Genomic DNA, 16,894 nt, shown 5'->3' with positions numbered 1-16,894 from the left:
AGGTATGACTCAACATTTCGAGTGTCTTCCATTAGGCTGAACAAAAGGAGGTCGACTGAAATCAAAATGGCGCCCGGAGTCGAAAGACTGCCTTTTTTTTTTTTTTTTTGGTCGACTGACTGCAGTAAATCTTGCATTGACATTCGTTCTCGAAAGCATCCCGGAACCATACGTTGTTACCTGAACAAATATCAGCAAACTTTTGATAATGAGCCATCGTTAATATTTTTATTGTCTAATTACTAAATATACTTAATGTACTGGTAATGTTTTAAATATTTTTTTAACTTTCCGAAATAGTTTCAGCTTGTATTAACAGACCAACTTTTTTTTATCCTCAGTTTGACAATGCAGATCTTCGTCAAGACCCTCACTGGCAAGACCATCACCCTTGAGGTGGAGCCAAGTGACACCATCGAGAATGTCAAGGCTAAGATCCAGGACAAAGAAGGCATCCCCCCAGACCAGCAGAGGCTGATCTTTGCCGGCAAGCAGCTGGAAGATGGTCGCACCCTGTCCGACTACAACATCCAGAAAGAATCCACCCTCCACCTTGTCCTTCGTCTGAGGGGTGGTATGCAGATCTTCGTCAAGACCCTCACCGGCAAGACCATCACCCTGGAGGTGGAGCCCAGCGACACCATTGAGAACGTGAAGGCCAAGATCCAGGACAAGGAAGGCATCCCCCCAGACCAGCAGAGGCTGATCTTCGCCGGCAAGCAGCTGGAAGATGGTCGCACCCTGTCCGACTACAACATCCAGAAAGAATCCACCCTCCATCTTGTCCTTCGTCTGAGGGGTGGTATGCAGATCTTCGTCAAGACCCTCACCGGCAAGACCATCACCCTGGAGGTGGAGCCCAGCGACACCATTGAGAACGTCAAGGCCAAGATCCAGGACAAGGAAGGCATCCCCCCAGACCAGCAGAGGCTGATCTTTGCCGGCAAGCAGCTGGAAGATGGTCGCACCCTGTCCGACTACAACATCCAGAAAGAATCCACCCTCCATCTTGTCCTTCGTCTGAGGGGTGGTATGCAGATCTTCGTCAAGACCCTCACCGGCAAGACCATCACCCTGGAGGTGGAGCCCAGCGACACCATTGAGAACGTGAAGGCCAAGATCCAGGACAAGGAAGGCATCCCCCCAGACCAGCAGAGGCTGATCTTCGCCGGCAAGCAGCTGGAAGATGGTCGCACCCTGTCCGACTACAACATCCAGAAAGAATCCACCCTCCATCTTGTCCTTCGTCTGAGGGGTGGTATGCAGATCTTCGTCAAGACCCTCACCGGCAAGACCATCACCCTGGAGGTGGAGCCCAGCGACACCATTGAGAACGTCAAGGCCAAGATCCAGGACAAGGAAGGCATCCCCCCAGACCAGCAGAGGCTGATCTTTGCCGGCAAGCAGCTGGAAGATGGTCGCACCCTGTCCGACTACAACATCCAGAAAGAATCCACCCTCCATCTTGTCCTTCGTCTGAGGGGTGGTATGCAGATCTTCGTCAAGACCCTCACCGGCAAGACCATCACCCTGGAGGTGGAGCCCAGCGACACCATCGAGAACGTCAAGGCCAAGATCCAGGACAAGGAAGGCATCCCCCCAGACCAGCAGAGGCTGATCTTCGCCGGCAAGCAGCTGGAAGATGGTCGCACCCTGTCCGACTACAATATCCAGAAAGAATCCACCCTGCATCTTGTCCTTCGTCTGAGGGGTGGTATGCAGATCTTCGTCAAGACCCTCACCGGCAAGACCATCACCTTGGAGGTGGAGCCCAGCGACACCATTGAGAACGTGAAGGCCAAGATCCAGGACAAGGAAGGCATCCCCCCAGACCAGCAGAGGCTGATCTTCGCCGGCAAGCAGCTGGAAGATGGGCGCACCCTGTCCGACTACAATATCCAGAAAGAATCCACCCTGCATCTTGTCCTTCGTCTGAGGGGTGGTATGCAGATCTTCGTCAAGACCCTCACCGGCAAGACCATCACCCTCGAGGTGGAGCCCAGCGACACCATTGAGAACGTCAAGGCCAAGATCCAGGACAAGGAAGGCATCCCCCCAGACCAGCAGAGGCTGATCTTCGCCGGCAAGCAGCTGGAAGATGGTCGCACCCTGTCCGACTACAACATCCAGAAAGAATCCACCCTCCATCTTGTTCTCCGTCTGAGGGGGGGGCAGTAAATGATTCCATGTTCTTAACTACCTTAATGTTTCCATTTTGTATATTTCAATCACTCATGTGATTCTGTTACTTAAAGCATTGCAAAACAAGAGTCTCAAATAAAGGATTCAAATTAAAAGTTGCTTAATCTTTTTTGGTATGTTCTTCATTATATAACACAGGCTACCCTGTTATGACAATTTAGAACTGCTGTAAGGGGACTAACAAGGTGTCTAGATCAGCGGTCCCCAACCTATGGGGACTGGGTTATAAATAATAAATTCTTAAGCAATACAATGTTTTAGTGAACTCAGTATAAAAGTTGTGGAGCCTGATAATCTCAATCATTACTTTAAATCTAACAGTCACTTGGATAAACGTTCTTAAATTTGAGTAACCATTGTTATAAAGTAATTGCTGCAGCAATAACTCCTTACGTGGCAATTGGTTCTGATATTTGAGACCTATACAATTCCGAAGTTGAGTGGCCCACAAGTGTCACGACAGTTGGTTCCAACAGCTGTCAGTCGCGCCAGTTGCCTAAACAAGTTTTAAATAAAAAATTGTAAATTCTAAATATATCCTGTGCTGATTTACAAAAGATTTGTAGCTTAAATTGGTGCTAAAGACATTTCAAACTTAAATTATAAAAGCCAGTGAACCCACTGTCTCAGCTGGCATTCGAACACATAAGTATGCGTTTTGGGCTAAGAGCTCTAGGAAAGAGCTGGGGACACTCATGTTAATTTGAAATTCATAGGCTACCTGTCCTACAGAACTTCAGAACGTCTTGTTTCATTTTGTGGAAGTTATCGTTATCGTGGCCTTTTTCACAAAAACCTAAACGTTTCATTAGTATGAAAAAAATAGACTTTAACTGTCGGGGTCGGGCTTGATGCCTGTCGGGCTCGGTTACTTCTCCGTCGGACGCGGGTCGGGCTCGGACAGAAAAATGCGGCCCATTCCGCGCTCTAATCCACATACACCGTTGCGTTATACTATAAGTGTCCGAATAACTCAACTTTATCTCGGACACCGCAGTCAACAGCTGGCCAGACAGTGCTCCCCACGTCAAAACATACACCGCCGCCGGTGACCCTTGGTCGTGACGTCACTCCGTTGGAAAAGGCGTCATGAAAATAACACCACCTGTGTGAGCAGCAGAGCGGGACGACGCTTAGTTTTGAGGAGAATGGCGAAAACATAGGATTTGACCCAATTTTTCGATAAATTCAATGACTTATTTCAGAAACAGTGATAAAATGGCATAGATGACTAGGCTGACGATCATATAAGACAAATAACCACGTTTAAGAACAAAAACAATAACGTTTCTGGTTGTGCTGGCTCTTTAAAAATCACATGCTAATGTAATCTTGAATATGTTGAAAATGCTAAATGTACCCGTAGTTGGACAGTAATAGGACAGAAAGTAAGAGCAAAGACAACATACAATACAAAGCATATCTGAGCAATTACACAAATTGCTAAGTAGGCCTATATGAATAGAGGTAAAATTGGTACAGGAGATGTTAAACCTACATTACACTTTCCATTGCCTCCATCCCTTGCTTTGCTTGATATTGAATTAAACGCATCCACAATGGTTTTATTTCTTTCTCTAAATCAATTTGGTCTTTGGGGAACTACAATCTAAGTTTGAAGAAAGATTATGGTAAAGTGTAGGTCTAGAGAGGCTGTTGTGGCAATTTCATTACGTGATATTGCGTCTAGGACAGATAAGACTTCTAAAAGCAAAAAGCACACAATAGTTGTAGATAATTAACCTATTTTAATACATGTATACAGTTTCCTCTCTAGCAGAGTGAGCCCAGAATACAGTTAGACCCCCTCCCCACAATGCAATTGTAAATCATCAAATCAGGGATATATTTACCTAAAGGACAGAGTTGCCTGTGTTATCATCAAGCAGAAGAATGCATAAGGGATCCCTGCTTCCTTGAGACCGGTTTACTCCAGGCACAAATGTTAACGTTAGATAAGACTAGGAACAGGTAGGGTGGCTAGACAATACAAGGATTGGATGATTCAAAGGAAACGACATGGATTTTTTTTCTATCACAATTCTCAGAGTAATATAATATATGGCTATAGCCTAAATTTGCTTCAAGTAAAGATAATATCCAACTTCATGGCCTATATTTCAGTGTTTGACACGGTATGTATCACCATCTACTGCCCACAAACATCAATTGGACAATGAATGCATTTGTCACTGATATTATCTTTTAGGGATATAAATCACTAACAATGGTTAAAAATATGACTGATATGATGATATAACTGTGTCAATGTGCCACGCTTGTAACACATTTTTTTTGGACAGGATATAATGGAACAAACAATTGTATATTAATTCAATAACTATCTCAAATAACTGATTTTACTTTAGAACAGAAAACATAAAAAAAATGTAACAAACGTATCGTTCAGCGGTCATGTTGATAATTTAAAGATAAATCGAGACAACATGACGGCCTGAGATCATAGCAGCCCTTTGTAAATGATGTCACCATCCATTATTTAGGTAAGAGGGGTTGCTGGCTGTTTCTCACTGTTTCCTGACTAATTCTAGATTCTACCGAAAAATAAACGGCGGTTTAAGATTTGCTTTACTAAACACACACACACACACACACACACACACACACACACACACACACACACACACACACACACACACACACACACACACACACACACACACACACACACACACACACACACACACACACACACACACACACACAATAAATGCCAAAATTACACGACCATGTCGATAAAAACAGTGTAGCAAACAGATACGTTTTAGAGATAGCTTACACTTACTAAAAAATCGGGACTATTTAAAGGCGGATGGATATGGAGAGGTGACGTTGCCAGTATAAGTCCAGTACTCTGGTATTTTACATCAGATAATCGATTGACAGCTCTACGGAAACAAGGTAGACACCACACTCGACTGTAAGTACGATGTATATTGTGTTCGATATATGTTATGATTCAAATAAATATGTTAACAAAAACCAATCAGCTTTATTTTTTATTGTGATTGCGTTCCATTCCACAAGCCTCATTTGTACTGTAGGCCTACTGTACTTTGCGTGTAACGGGTTCGGTTTGCTGCTAGCTAACCATTTTAAAGTAACATTTAAGCCTAATATCTAACGATGTGTAATCCGTAGTTCAATATAATGTTAATTTAACGGCAAAGTTCATTTGTGTGTGACGATCCTCGAAACAAAGACCGTTGGATTCAATGTCGACGTATTGTTTGTTTTCCGGTAAGAATGACTACGGATTTCTGGTACCGACCTTGAGCTGGTAATTTAAAACAAAGGAATGCAAATATCACCCTAAATGTTTATTGTACCGGGTTGAAGATGGTATTTTCCCCTTATTTGAGATATTATAATTGTTTTAAGTCCTATTTAACTATATTTGGAACCACCGTTTCCTGGGTCTTTGACGTTGGCCTATGCTTTATTTGAATCGCCTTTGTATTTCTTTTATATTTACAGTTGAACCATGCAGATCTTCGTCAAGACCCTCACTGGCAAGACCATCACCCTTGAGGTGGAGCCCAGCGACACCATCGAGAATGTCAAGGCTAAGATCCAGGACAAGGAAGGCATCCCCCCAGACCAGCAGAGGCTGATCTTTGCCGGCAAACAGCTGGAAGATGGTCGCACCCTGTCCGACTACAACATCCAGAAAGAATCCACCCTCCATCTTGTCCTTCGTCTGAGGGGTGGTATGCAGATCTTCGTCAAGACCCTCACTGGCAAGACCATCACCCTGGAGGTGGAGCCCAGCGACACCATTGAGAACGTGAAGGCCAAGATCCAGGACAAGGAAGGCATCCCCCCAGACCAGCAGAGGCTGATCTTCGCCGGCAAGCAGCTGGAAGATGGTCGCACCCTGTCCGACTACAACATCCAGAAAGAATCCACCCTCCACCTTGTCCTTCGTCTGAGGGGTGGTATGCAGATCTTCGTCAAGACCCTCACCGGCAAGACCATCACCCTGGAGGTGGAGCCCAGCGACACCATTGAGAACGTCAAGGCCAAGATCCAGGACAAGGAAGGCATCCCCCCAGACCAGCAGAGGCTGATCTTCGCCGGCAAGCAGCTGGAAGATGGTCGCACCCTGTCCGACTACAACATCCAGAAAGAATCCACCCTCCACCTTGTTCTCCGTCTGAGGGGGGGGCAGTAAATGATTCCATGTTCTTAACTACCTTAATGTTGCCATTTATCATCATAATCACAAATGTGATTTACTTTAAACAAGGCAAAACAAGAGTCAAATAAAGGGTTAAAATGAAAAGCTGCCTCGTTTTTGGACATGTTTTAAATTGCAACAGTGACTAAAAAATGCCTTATTCATTGGCAAACAACTGGTGTTCTTAGACTAACTAGTGGTCCAGATGACTACATTTATAAGTGGTTCCAAATCTTTCTTGGTCAGACAACACAATCCTAACCGTAAATTAAAGGCACTTTTCACATATTATGACTTGTGGGGTCTATATCTACCATATTAGCATTTTGTGCTCTGTCTATGGTATCGCATGGATCTAAGTTCTTAAATTTGACTAGCAACTGCATTGCTACTTAGGTATCGGTCCTTACCTGGCACAAGGAAAGCAGATTATCAATGGTACCATATGTATTTGTAACCTATACACTAGGTGCATTTACATGGACATTAAATTCTCACATTTGATCTGATTAAAATCCCCCAAAATATAATCAGATTAAAAATGTCCATGTAAACCTGGAGAATGTTAAGTTCGACACATTTTCCCAGCCCACCCTTGTCTCAAGGCATACTTGTTGGGAACCACTTGACTACACAAATGCTTTCACTAAATTTAAAAATTATCAATCTAGCCTTTACTTCTACAAAAGACTGAAAAGAGGATGTATTATATATGAGCAATAGGGGCAATCATCAGTGGTACGGAGCTATATTTCATTACTTTTACAAAACTATTAAGCTTCACATGTGGATGCAAACCTTATGACTGCAGAATGGTCCAGTAGTTGGACTGTTATTGACCTGCATAGGATAATATCTCTGACTATTTAAACTCAATAAGTCCAACTGAGTATCTGTACAGGACCCAAATGTATATGCAATAAGGGTTGAACATGCCTACAATGAAAATACTTTAGAAATAAGACCTGGTAGTACGGAAAATAGAGCAAAGATTACATACAAGACAAAGCATCTGAGTAATCACACATATTCCTAATATACCTGTCCTATGAATAGAGTTATAAATTGATACAGGATATGTTAAAACTACACTACACTTCCACGTCCTCCATCACTTGTTTTGCTTGATATTGAATTCAATGCATCCACCATGGGTTTTTTCTCTAAATCGATTTTGTTTTTGTGGAATTACAATATACGTTTTAAGAAATGTTATCGTTGCAATGCTAAATGGTTGAGTGTCGGTCTAGGTGCTCAGAGTAATAGAATATGTTCCTATAGCCTAAATTTGCTTCAAGTAAAGATAATATCCAACTTCATGGCCTGTATTTCAGTGTTTGACATGGTATGTGTCGCCATCTACTGCCCACATATTTTAAGAAACAAGCAATTGGACAATGAATGTATTTGTCACTGATGTTATCTTTGAGGGATATAAACCACTCACAATTGTTTAACATACCATAACGATGTCAATGTGCTACGGTCGTTACGCCAATTTAAGGACAGATATAATGTATACATTGTAACCAGATTCTATTAATCCAATAACTATCTCAAACAACAGATTTCACTTTAGAATAGAAAACATTAATATGACGAACGTATCTTTCAGTGGTCATGTCGATCGTTTAAAGAGAAATCGAGACAACATGACGGCCTGAGATCATAGCAGCCCTTTGTAAATGATGTCACCATCCATTCGGCAGGTTAGGGGCTGCTGGCTGTTTCTCACTGTTTCTCACTGTCAACAAATTCTAGATGCACCGAAAGATAACAAGATTTGTATTTCAAAACAAACATAATATTATTGTTGAAATGACATGGCGACGTCGAATAAAAATATTGTATAGTTAACAGATACGTTTTAGAGATGGCATACAGCTACAAAAAAAATGGGACTATTTAAAGGCGGATGGATATGGAGGGATGACGCCACCAATATAAATGCAGTACTCCGGTTCTCCTTACATCAGATGATCGATTGACAGCTCTACGGCAAACAGATACCACACCCAACTGTAAGTACGATGTGTATTGTGTTCGATATATGTGATGGTTTGAATATAATCTTTTAACGACAACAAAACAGATTTATTTAAAATTGTGATCGCGTTCGATTCCGCTAGCCTCATTTGTGTACTTTTCTGTTAACGATTTCGATTTGCCGCTAGCTAACCATTTTAAAGAAACAGTTATGCCTAAAATCCAACAAAATATAATCCGTAGTTAAATATAATGTACATTTTACAGAAAACGTTAAGTACATTTGTGTGCGACGATACTAAAACCTAGTGTTGGGTTCAATGTCGGTGTTTGTTTTCCGATAAGAATGACTACGGTTTTCTGGTACCGACTATGAGCTGTCATTTAAAACAAAGGAAATGCAAATATCAACCTAAGATGTTTATTGTACCGAATCGAAGATAGTATTTCCCCCTTTGTTGAGATTGTTATCATTGTTTTTAGGCGAAATATTCTTGTAACTTCTTGTTTTCTGTGTCTTTGGCGTAGGCCTAAGGCCTATGCTTTATTTTAATCGGCTTTTGTGTGTGTATATATTATATATATTTTTTTTTTACAGTTGAACCATGCAGATCTTCGTCAAGACCCTTACGGGCAAGACCATCACCCTTGAGGTGGAGCCAAGTGACACCATCGAGAATGTCAAGGCTAAGATCCAGGACAAGGAAGGCATCCCCCCAGACCAGCAGAGGCTGATCTTTGCCGGCAAGCAGCTGGAAGATGGTCGCACCCTGTCCGACTACAACATCCAGAAAGAATCCACCCTCCATCTTGTCCTTCGTCTGAGGGGTGGCATGCAGATCTTCGTCAAGACCCTCACCGGCAAGACCATCACCCTGGAGGTGGAGCCCAGCGACACCATTGAGAACGTGAAGGCCAAGATCCAGGACAAGGAAGGGATCCCCCCAGACCAGCAGAGGCTGATCTTTGCCGGCAAGCAGCTGGAAGATGGTCGCACCCTGTCCGACTACAACATCCAGAAAGAATCCACCCTCCATCTTGTCCTTCGTCTGAGGGGTGGTATGCAGATCTTCGTCAAGACCCTCACCGGCAAGACCATCACCCTGGAGGTGGAGCCCAGTGACACCATTGAGAACGTGAAGGCCAAGATCCAGGACAAGGAAGGCATCCCCCCAGACCAGCAGAGGCTGATCTTCGCCGGCAAGCAGCTGGAAGATGGTCGCACCCTGTCCGACTACAACATCCAGAAAGAATCCACCCTCCATCTTGTCCTTCGTCTGAGGGGGGGGCAGTGAATTTCTCCAATATTTTAATTCAATTTGAATGCTATGCCTGACCTAATAAAGCATTGCATATTAATTTGTTTCTCATTTATTTTTTTCTATGATGGAGGTCGCTCCAGGTGGTGGCGTTCACAGTAAGGCTTTACTAAATGATAACAAGCACTCCATATGTTTTGTGCATTGCATTTAGGTCTGCTGGTGAGCATTATGTAGGCCATGACACTGGACATCAAGAAGCCCAGGGTAAATATTCCTGTTGCAGGTCCCATGGTCAAGATCCTAGACCCATGACTGTCAAACATGCACAAATACAAAACTGAGAAAACTAACCCTAACCCATAAATTACCAACAGTAAGGCAAAAGCAATTTTGCCAAAGCTGTAATACAGGTGAAACACACATTTGGAGTAGCTATTTTGCTGTAGTTTCCATCAACATGGACCCATTTCTTGGTGAAGTGCTATCCTCCTTGTTAGTGGAGTCACACAAAGTTTTTGAAGAAAATGGCCTACATTAGTTCCTTGTTTTGTGACGTAACTTTGCACTATGTCGGAGTTAGAATGTTTAATCACCATGACTTTAATCATACAGGCCATGGGCATAGGTGGTCCACATAGATCTCCAGGATTTCCAGCCATGGTATTCTCTAGTACAGACCTATTCAAAGAAACCAATACAAGCCAACTCATTTCAATTTCTCAATCTTCAGATAAAAGATGAATAAGAAATATTTGCATGATAAAATATAAGTTTATAGTCAGTCTAGGTTTTCAGTCAACTAGCTTAAATAAAATGCTTCGAAGCTGCATCTCCTGATGGGCATGCATTTGGTACCAAAGTACCTGAAGGAGCTGCAATGTAGCCTGGTGCGTGGGCTTGGGCTTTTCATGAAGACATGAAGACATGAAAAGCCTGGGCTTTTTATGTCCACTGCTTCCATCATTTGCTGAACATGGAGGCTGGTCAACTGAAAGAGAAATTGTCAGTGGACAATCTATCGTACTCAAATAGTATATAATATAACTGAACAGAATAGAATGCAAACGAGATTGGAAAATAAATACAATTTAACATAGAAGTTGACAATAGACTTTATACATTCTGATGGATTTTGCTTTGACAGTATAATAACTGCATCGCTGTATAGACTAGCAGACTAAGTATAGACTAAGTATTTTTTGTTTGTTTAAATACGATGAATAAACCAATGGTGGCTTTTAGCTGCATTTATCATATATTTGTGTTTGTTATGGGGTATTTAGAAAGCTAGCCTTAACATAGTTAAGCATAGCTTAACATAGCTTTAGCAAATAAGAAAATTAAGTTATGTGAACTTAGCAGAGGTTATACCAGTGACCTTATTTCTTTCCATGTCCTCCTTAGGGACTAATTCTCAATTTTCTGCAAATCGAAGAAGAAGTTTAAAATGATAAGAAAATTATAGATTCAGAAAAACAATTATATTGTTAAAAAATAAAGACAAGAAAGATAGGAAGAAGTTTGATTTTGGTGCTGTACTAGCATTCTGATGTGAAAATCGTAACTCATTGCTCCTCAGAGAGCAGGCTCCTCATCTCGTCTAATTCACTTTCGGTCTTGTGTCTTGTTAACCTTCTGCAGCATGCCTACATAATGATAACCAGTGTCAAAACAATTAGCTTTTCAATACCATTCAACTGTGCTCATTTATTATTTATGTGGTTCTAATTTGCATCATTTTTGTGATGAAGATTAATTGTACTAATCAGAATAATAAAAAAACTGGTTACATTTATACAAACTTTGAAGGTCCTCTACAATGTATTATATGGTTCATCACATTTTTACTCTTTGGTGGAGACTTTCTCTTTCGCTCCGTAGTGCTCTGATTTCCTGTGTTACATCTATGTAATGGATAATTTCTGTCCACTGTCATTGCAGCGTGGGATTTCTGCATCTGCTTATGGTTATGTTCCAGCTGAAGAACTTTGTCTTGCAGAACATCCATACACAGGAAATACAATTTAACATATTGCTTCATAGAGCGACATGGTGTGTTTGTCTCACAAACATCAAGAGAATATAACGAGCACTCATATTTCCTGGAAGTACGAGACATAAAGTCTGACCAGGTCCTCAGAGCTAGCCCCTGGCATCCAAACTATTCCATTCCACTATTCCAACTATTCCGCTAAATACACCTTAAAAAAGCATTGTATGTATTTTTTTTTTATAGGCTATTTATTTTCACTTCACAGCTTGAAGTGGAAATAAAGGCCATCTGTAATATAGTTCCCGATACGATAGGTGGCACTACGTTGACTTCACTATGTTTGAAAACCATCGAAGAAGTAATCGACAGCTAAAAGTAAAAGAAGAAGAACAACGAGAATGTTATACAGAAAATAGAATCAACGAACGACTGTTTAGTAAACCTAAATCAACCATTGTCGCATCGTGATATCTACAGTAAACATAGCAGAGACAACTTTTACTTAAATATGACGGAGCCCCAATCAGTGCTGTTACTGCGGAGACAGCTGGCAGGTAATTAAGCATGAGAAACAAACGGGCAGTGAACGTTAGCTAGCTTCTCGGCTAGCAGGGACGCTAGCCATGGTTCAAATAATGCCGCTGGCGCAAACGATGCGACCGAAAACGATTCCACGCGTCATGAAATATCAACTGCGTGTAGGTCGTCATTGGGATTGTTTAAAACGAGCTTCTCATAGAGTATCGACCCACGGATCGTGTTGCTGTACATGTTGTCTTTGTATTTGTTGACGCTGCGGTGCCATTTCCACTGAAAGCCCCTGTCGGAGGTCTCCCGTACTTCTCTCACTGGACATACTCGCTAAAATAATATGGCCAGCCGATGTTGTTTACGTGTTATCAGTTCTACCAGTGTGTCAACCAACTCGAGTTAGGAAATGCACTATACACACACCCGTACGAATTGGACAGGTGCTGAATCCTCGTCGTGTTCTTCGCCCACAGGGGAATCCTGGGTGTTGTTAATCACAGTACACGGCTTGGCCTGCTCACAGATCATCAAAATATGATGCCGCAATTTCGGCGTTGGCACATTGCACTTGTATCCTATAACGTTATTGAAACTAGTTTTCACGTTGTGGATTACAAATGTTCTTTCTATTTATTGTCATGATTGTGAAACTAAGGCCCGAATCTCTGTGTATATTCATTCTGGATGGGAGGACAAATAAGCTTGTTGTTCAGGCCAGATTTTAAAGCTAGTTTTTAAACGGGGGGCTATATTTTCATGATCCAAAGAGCTGTGGCGTTTCATAGAACACATCCACGGATATAACTGATTGCTTTTGTGTGGTGCACTAGCCAATACAGTACTGTCAGTTATATCAACGTTTATAGAAAGATGCATCACACATGTGAAAATATAATTGAAACATTAGACGCAGTTAGCCACTTTTAGACCAAATGCTGCATGCTCCAGCTTGTCATACTGTGTTATATGAAAGGATCGGTGTAATTGCCCTAAGGTATTAAGTGTGTGTGTGTGTGTGTGTGTGTGTGTGTGTGTGTGTGTGTGTGTGTGTGTGTTAAAAAAATAGCACAAGCATGTACTCTTAATTCAATTGGATAATGTAATATATATTATATTATAATGTAATATAATTCATATTTAGCTAAAATATTATTGCCCACCCTTATAAAACTATGCCTTTGATGATGAAAATATTTGAGTCTTGTCTCTAGAACAGTAAATAATTGTAGTCTGTATGTTTGTTTTTAAATACGTTTCTTCTCCTGTCCCTCTTGGATCTCATGAGTCTCATACAACCATGAAGACATTGTTCTATATTCTGCTGTTTACAAAATAGCCTGATTACATAGAATGTATAAGTTACAAGTTACATAAATATAGCTCATGAGATGTGGTCTTCCCTCCCCAGAACTGAATAAGAACCCGGTGGAGGGGTTCTCTGCAGGCCTAATAGATGAGAATGACCTCTACAGATGGGAGGTCCTCATCATTGGACCACCAGATACGCATTAGTAAGTCTACCACTGTTTTTGTTTTGTTCTTCATGTCAACTTCAGGCATTCATTTCTGATTGGTGTTTGAAGTCTTGACAATTTTTCTGCTCTTGTTTTTTTATTTCTCTGTCAACAGCGAAGGTGGTGTGTTTAAAGCACATCTGACATTTCCAAAGGATTACCCTCTCAGGCCACCGAAGATGAGGTTTATCACTGACATATGGCACCCAAATGGTAATCGTTTACATATACTGCACTGTCGATGTCTCGTTATTCAGAATCCCTTTTTGTTAATCTATTTTCCTAGCACAACTTAATCCTGGAGCTGTTTACCCTTTATGTAAGGGAGAATCGTTTCTTTACTATGTTAGTTTAATTGGGTTTCTTCTTAATCCTTGATGCTCTTCAAAGAAATAAGCTTTTTATTTCTTGGCCTTATTTGAAAAAAAATAATCAAGGAATTGTCATGGTCCACATGATTCATAATCAATTATACATTTATTAAAACAATCATTCTTAACCTTTGTTCTGCATTTTTGCTTTACAGTTGATAAGAATGGCGACGTCTGTATTTCCATTTTGCACGAGCCGGGAGAGGACAAGTATGGCTATGAGAAGGCAGAGGAGCGCTGGCTGCCCATCCACACGGTGGAGACCATCATGATTAGTGTTATCTCCATGCTGGCAGACCCAAATGGTGACTCGCCTGCTAATGTAGACGCTGCTGTAAGTACAAAATGTGTGAATGCATACATATATGGTATAATGACTTGACTATTAGACAATTTAACCCCCTTTTTAGGTGCTGCTATCAGAAGATATGTTTATATTAAAATGATATGGCTATGATTTCCAGTGGGTTATGTTGACCTTTTGATTCTCCAATATTATCCCGATACAGAAAGAATGGAGGGAGGACAGACATGGAGAATTCAAGAGGAAAGTTGCACGTTGTGTGCGAAAGAGCCAAGAGACTGCATTTGAGTGATACTAAGCAATTCTAGCATCAGATTTTCAGGGTAGGTATTCCACTGTTTCAACACATCATCATCGTGGCTATGTTGTTTACAATTTCAACCCTTTACCACTATCTAGATCTAGAACTATAATTTTTTTACAAAGTGAAATGTCAACCATGATATAAAATTTGCAATGTGTAAGATTGAGGACCTCAAAATCTGCAGGGATAAGTCATAATTTGCTGAATGCTGAAGGGTTGGCTAACATTGTGGCGGGGCAGTAATGGTTCAGCTTTTTTAAATGTACAAAAGAGGGTATATTTGTCTACATCCAGCCAGGACAATCTTTATCTAAAATAACCAGTGCATTGTACAATTTCGTGGTTTTCCACAGGTGTCCAAATGAAATTCAGCATGGCACTGTCTCCCGCACTTCCCACCCTGTCACAAGGCTTGTTCTCCTCCACCTTGTCAGGAACGGGCTGGCTAACTACACAACATCCCCGTGACCACAGCGGCTGACCGACCACCGTCAAGCAAGTGCCAACTCGGAAAAAAACAACAATAAGACAACTGAACAATTTTTTTTCTCGAAGTCTATGAACTGCTTCAACATTCAGGAAAATATTGTAAAGACCTGTATATAGCACCGACGAAAAACCGGATAATATATTAACTCTCTCCATCCAGCAAGACACTTAGACCAAATGAATAGCGCTTGTTTAGCTAGAACCTCTCTTGTTTACTTTTTACGTCTCAACCACCCCCCCCCCCCCCTTTTTTTTTGGCCACTTTAGTGTGCATCAGTTACTGGTTAAGATTGTTTTAATGAGAGGGAGCAAAAGCACTGTGAATCTCACGATATTGGTCTGGTTCACGAAAGACATGCATGTCTTACTCTTTCATCACTCATCTGACTATGTTGTTTGTTTACTACCCCCTACCTACCACCCATCCACCTCCACAGCTAAGGGTCAGTTGCCGTCAGAAAGGGAACGCGCTCATGCATGCTCCGAGTCTTTTCTTGTGTCTTTTCAAAAGTGCCTCCTGATTTAGCAAATAAATGCTTGGCCACTCCACCCTGCATTGAACAAGAGTTGAGTTTATCAAACGATGGAGGAAATGTATTTGCGTGGATTTATTTAATGGTTGAGGCCTCCCGGATGCTGTATTATTAGAGTTTGGGTAACTGTGGTGTAGCAATAACTCCTCCTTGTGTGCATTGAATGCAGCAACAATTATTTTGGGTCCTGAGAACATTGCGGGTGGATTTGTCTGTCATTTATTTTAGCAGCCTGTTTTTTCCTCCTATGTGTCATCCCTTGTTAGATAATGGTAATGCATGCTTTAGTTTACTTTTATTTTTAGCTGAGTTTTGAGGATTTGATTTGAGAATGTTTTGCGTGTTTGTGTACTGTATGTGTGCCCTTTCCTTTTCTCTCCATCTTCATAACCTGAATGTTCATTCTGTTTCTGGTGTACTGTTGCAGTTTTTGCCTAATGTACAAAGACAAAGTACTTATGTATATTTTTCATGTTATGACAATTGTCACCTGTAGTGCGCTCTTATAAAATGACCTTTTTTTCCAATAGTTCTTGGTTTTAATCTTTTTTTAAATATATAATGGCACAGTATGGATGGTTTCATGTTAAATAATTGATTAAGAGCTAAATAAGTAGTTGATTCGTTAGTGTTGATTGACTAATTCGTTTTATTACATAGTTCATGGTTTGAAATTATACTGTTGCTTGAAGAAAGCATTAATAGCAATTGGAAATTTAAAAAATGCAATAAGCTTCAGTTTCATGTGTATTCCCTTTTTCCTAACAGCAATTATTTGAATGTGTGCATCTTTGTAAGAAATATCAGTTTCCTCAATCGGTCGTACCTGCTCCTTATTATGCTGGCACATGTAGCAAGTTGGAGGGATTGAAGCATTAAAATAAAAATTGCACTGTTGAATACATAAGGACATTTGGGGAGGGGTTGCGGTTGCAATTTTACTTCCACACAAAGCTCCAATTTCGGGTTTTTATATCAATTGGATTCGATGTAGACATTAGAAAACAGCCATGAAATGCATCCAAATTCTTGCTTGTTTTAGCTCCGGAACAATGCAACATAATAAGATAATAATATAACATAATAACATAATTATTTTACATTCTAAAACCAAAGGAATCGCTACGTCGAGCAGGCATGAGATGCTTAAGTGAAAAATGAACTCATATATAGTCAGTTGACATTTAAAGGATCCAAGTATACA

The 16,894-nt window shown here is 41.0% G+C and overlaps 6 protein-coding genes and 1 pseudogene across 7 annotated transcripts; all 7 read left to right on the top strand.

Moving 5' to 3' along the window:
- Window positions 1–442: 442 nt before the first annotated feature.
- On the top strand, window positions 443–1,936 carry LOC311354430 (polyubiquitin; the record flags this gene model as incomplete). Its single annotated transcript, XM_084474237.1, has 2 exons — window positions 443–1,859; window positions 1,903–1,936. The coding sequence occupies exons 1-2, from the start codon at window positions 577–579 to the stop codon at window positions 1,934–1,936; spliced, it is 1,317 nt and encodes a 438-aa protein (XP_084330363.1). The 5' UTR covers window positions 443–576.
- Window positions 1,793–2,301, top strand: LOC311354254 (ubiquitin). Its single transcript, XM_084474058.1, has one exon. The coding sequence runs from the start codon at window positions 1,945–1,947 to the stop codon at window positions 2,176–2,178; it is 234 nt and encodes a 77-aa protein (XP_084330184.1). The 5' UTR covers window positions 1,793–1,944; the 3' UTR covers window positions 2,179–2,301.
- A 2,735-nt stretch (window positions 2,302–5,036) lies between these two features.
- Window positions 5,037–6,155, top strand: LOC311354429 (polyubiquitin pseudogene; annotated as a pseudogene). The gene is made up of 3 exons (XR_014684165.1): window positions 5,037–5,143; window positions 5,701–6,078; window positions 6,122–6,155. The product of XR_014684165.1 is annotated as a polyubiquitin pseudogene (transcript).
- LOC311354255 (ubiquitin) lies at window positions 6,029–6,508 on the top strand. Its single transcript, XM_084474059.1, has one exon. It carries the CDS (start codon window positions 6,164–6,166, stop codon window positions 6,395–6,397), a length of 234 nt encoding a protein of 77 aa, XP_084330185.1. The 5' UTR covers window positions 6,029–6,163; the 3' UTR covers window positions 6,398–6,508.
- A 1,832-nt stretch (window positions 6,509–8,340) lies between these two features.
- LOC311354428 (polyubiquitin) lies at window positions 8,341–9,442 on the top strand (the record flags this gene model as incomplete). The annotated part of the gene is made up of 3 exons (XM_084474236.1): window positions 8,341–8,424; window positions 8,988–9,365; window positions 9,409–9,442. The coding sequence occupies exons 2-3, from the start codon at window positions 8,995–8,997 to the stop codon at window positions 9,440–9,442; spliced, it is 405 nt and encodes a 134-aa protein (XP_084330362.1). The 5' UTR covers window positions 8,341–8,424; window positions 8,988–8,994.
- On the top strand, window positions 9,304–9,748 carry LOC311354250 (ubiquitin). The gene has a single exon (XM_084474052.1). It carries the CDS (start codon window positions 9,451–9,453, stop codon window positions 9,682–9,684), a length of 234 nt encoding a protein of 77 aa, XP_084330178.1. The 5' UTR covers window positions 9,304–9,450; the 3' UTR covers window positions 9,685–9,748.
- Window positions 9,749–12,036: 2,288 nt separating this feature from the next.
- Window positions 12,037–16,512, top strand: ube2g1a (ubiquitin-conjugating enzyme E2G 1a). Its single transcript, XM_084473901.1, has 6 exons — window positions 12,037–12,198; window positions 13,584–13,686; window positions 13,805–13,902; window positions 14,216–14,394; window positions 14,570–14,687; window positions 15,022–16,512. Exons 1-5 carry the CDS (start codon window positions 12,153–12,155, stop codon window positions 14,654–14,656), a joined length of 513 nt encoding a protein of 170 aa, XP_084330027.1. The 5' UTR covers window positions 12,037–12,152; the 3' UTR covers window positions 14,657–14,687; window positions 15,022–16,512.
- The last annotated feature ends 382 nt before the right edge of the window (window positions 16,513–16,894 follow it).

This window comes from Micromesistius poutassou (assembly GCF_964030765.1).
Source record: "Micromesistius poutassou genome assembly, chromosome: 10".
Lineage (NCBI taxonomy): Eukaryota > Metazoa > Chordata > Actinopteri > Gadiformes > Gadidae > Micromesistius > Micromesistius poutassou.
The sequence above is the reverse complement of the archived record's forward strand: the minus strand, read 5'-3'. Positions and strand labels throughout refer to the sequence as shown.

What these genes read in the sequence shown, in the direction of transcription:
- LOC311354250 (XM_084474052.1), top strand. Translation starts at nt 9,451, where the DNA reads ATGCAGATCTTCGTCAAGACCCTCACCGGCAAGACCATCACCCTGGAG.
- ube2g1a (XM_084473901.1), top strand. Translation starts at nt 12,153, where the DNA reads ATGACGGAGCCCCAATCAGTGCTGTTACTGCGGAGACAGCTGGCAG. An exon ending in ACTGCGGAGACAGCTGGCAG is followed by an intron (nt 12,199 to 13,583) that starts GTAATTAAGCAT and finishes TTCCCTCCCCAG; the next exon opens with AACTGAATAAGAACCCGGTG. An exon ending in GGACCACCAGATACGCATTA is followed by an intron (nt 13,687 to 13,804) that starts GTAAGTCTACCA and finishes CTCTGTCAACAG; the next exon opens with CGAAGGTGGTGTGTTTAAAG.
- LOC311354254 (XM_084474058.1), top strand. Translation starts at nt 1,945, where the DNA reads ATGCAGATCTTCGTCAAGACCCTCACCGGCAAGACCATCACCCTCGAG.
- LOC311354255 (XM_084474059.1), top strand. Translation starts at nt 6,164, where the DNA reads ATGCAGATCTTCGTCAAGACCCTCACCGGCAAGACCATCACCCTGGAG.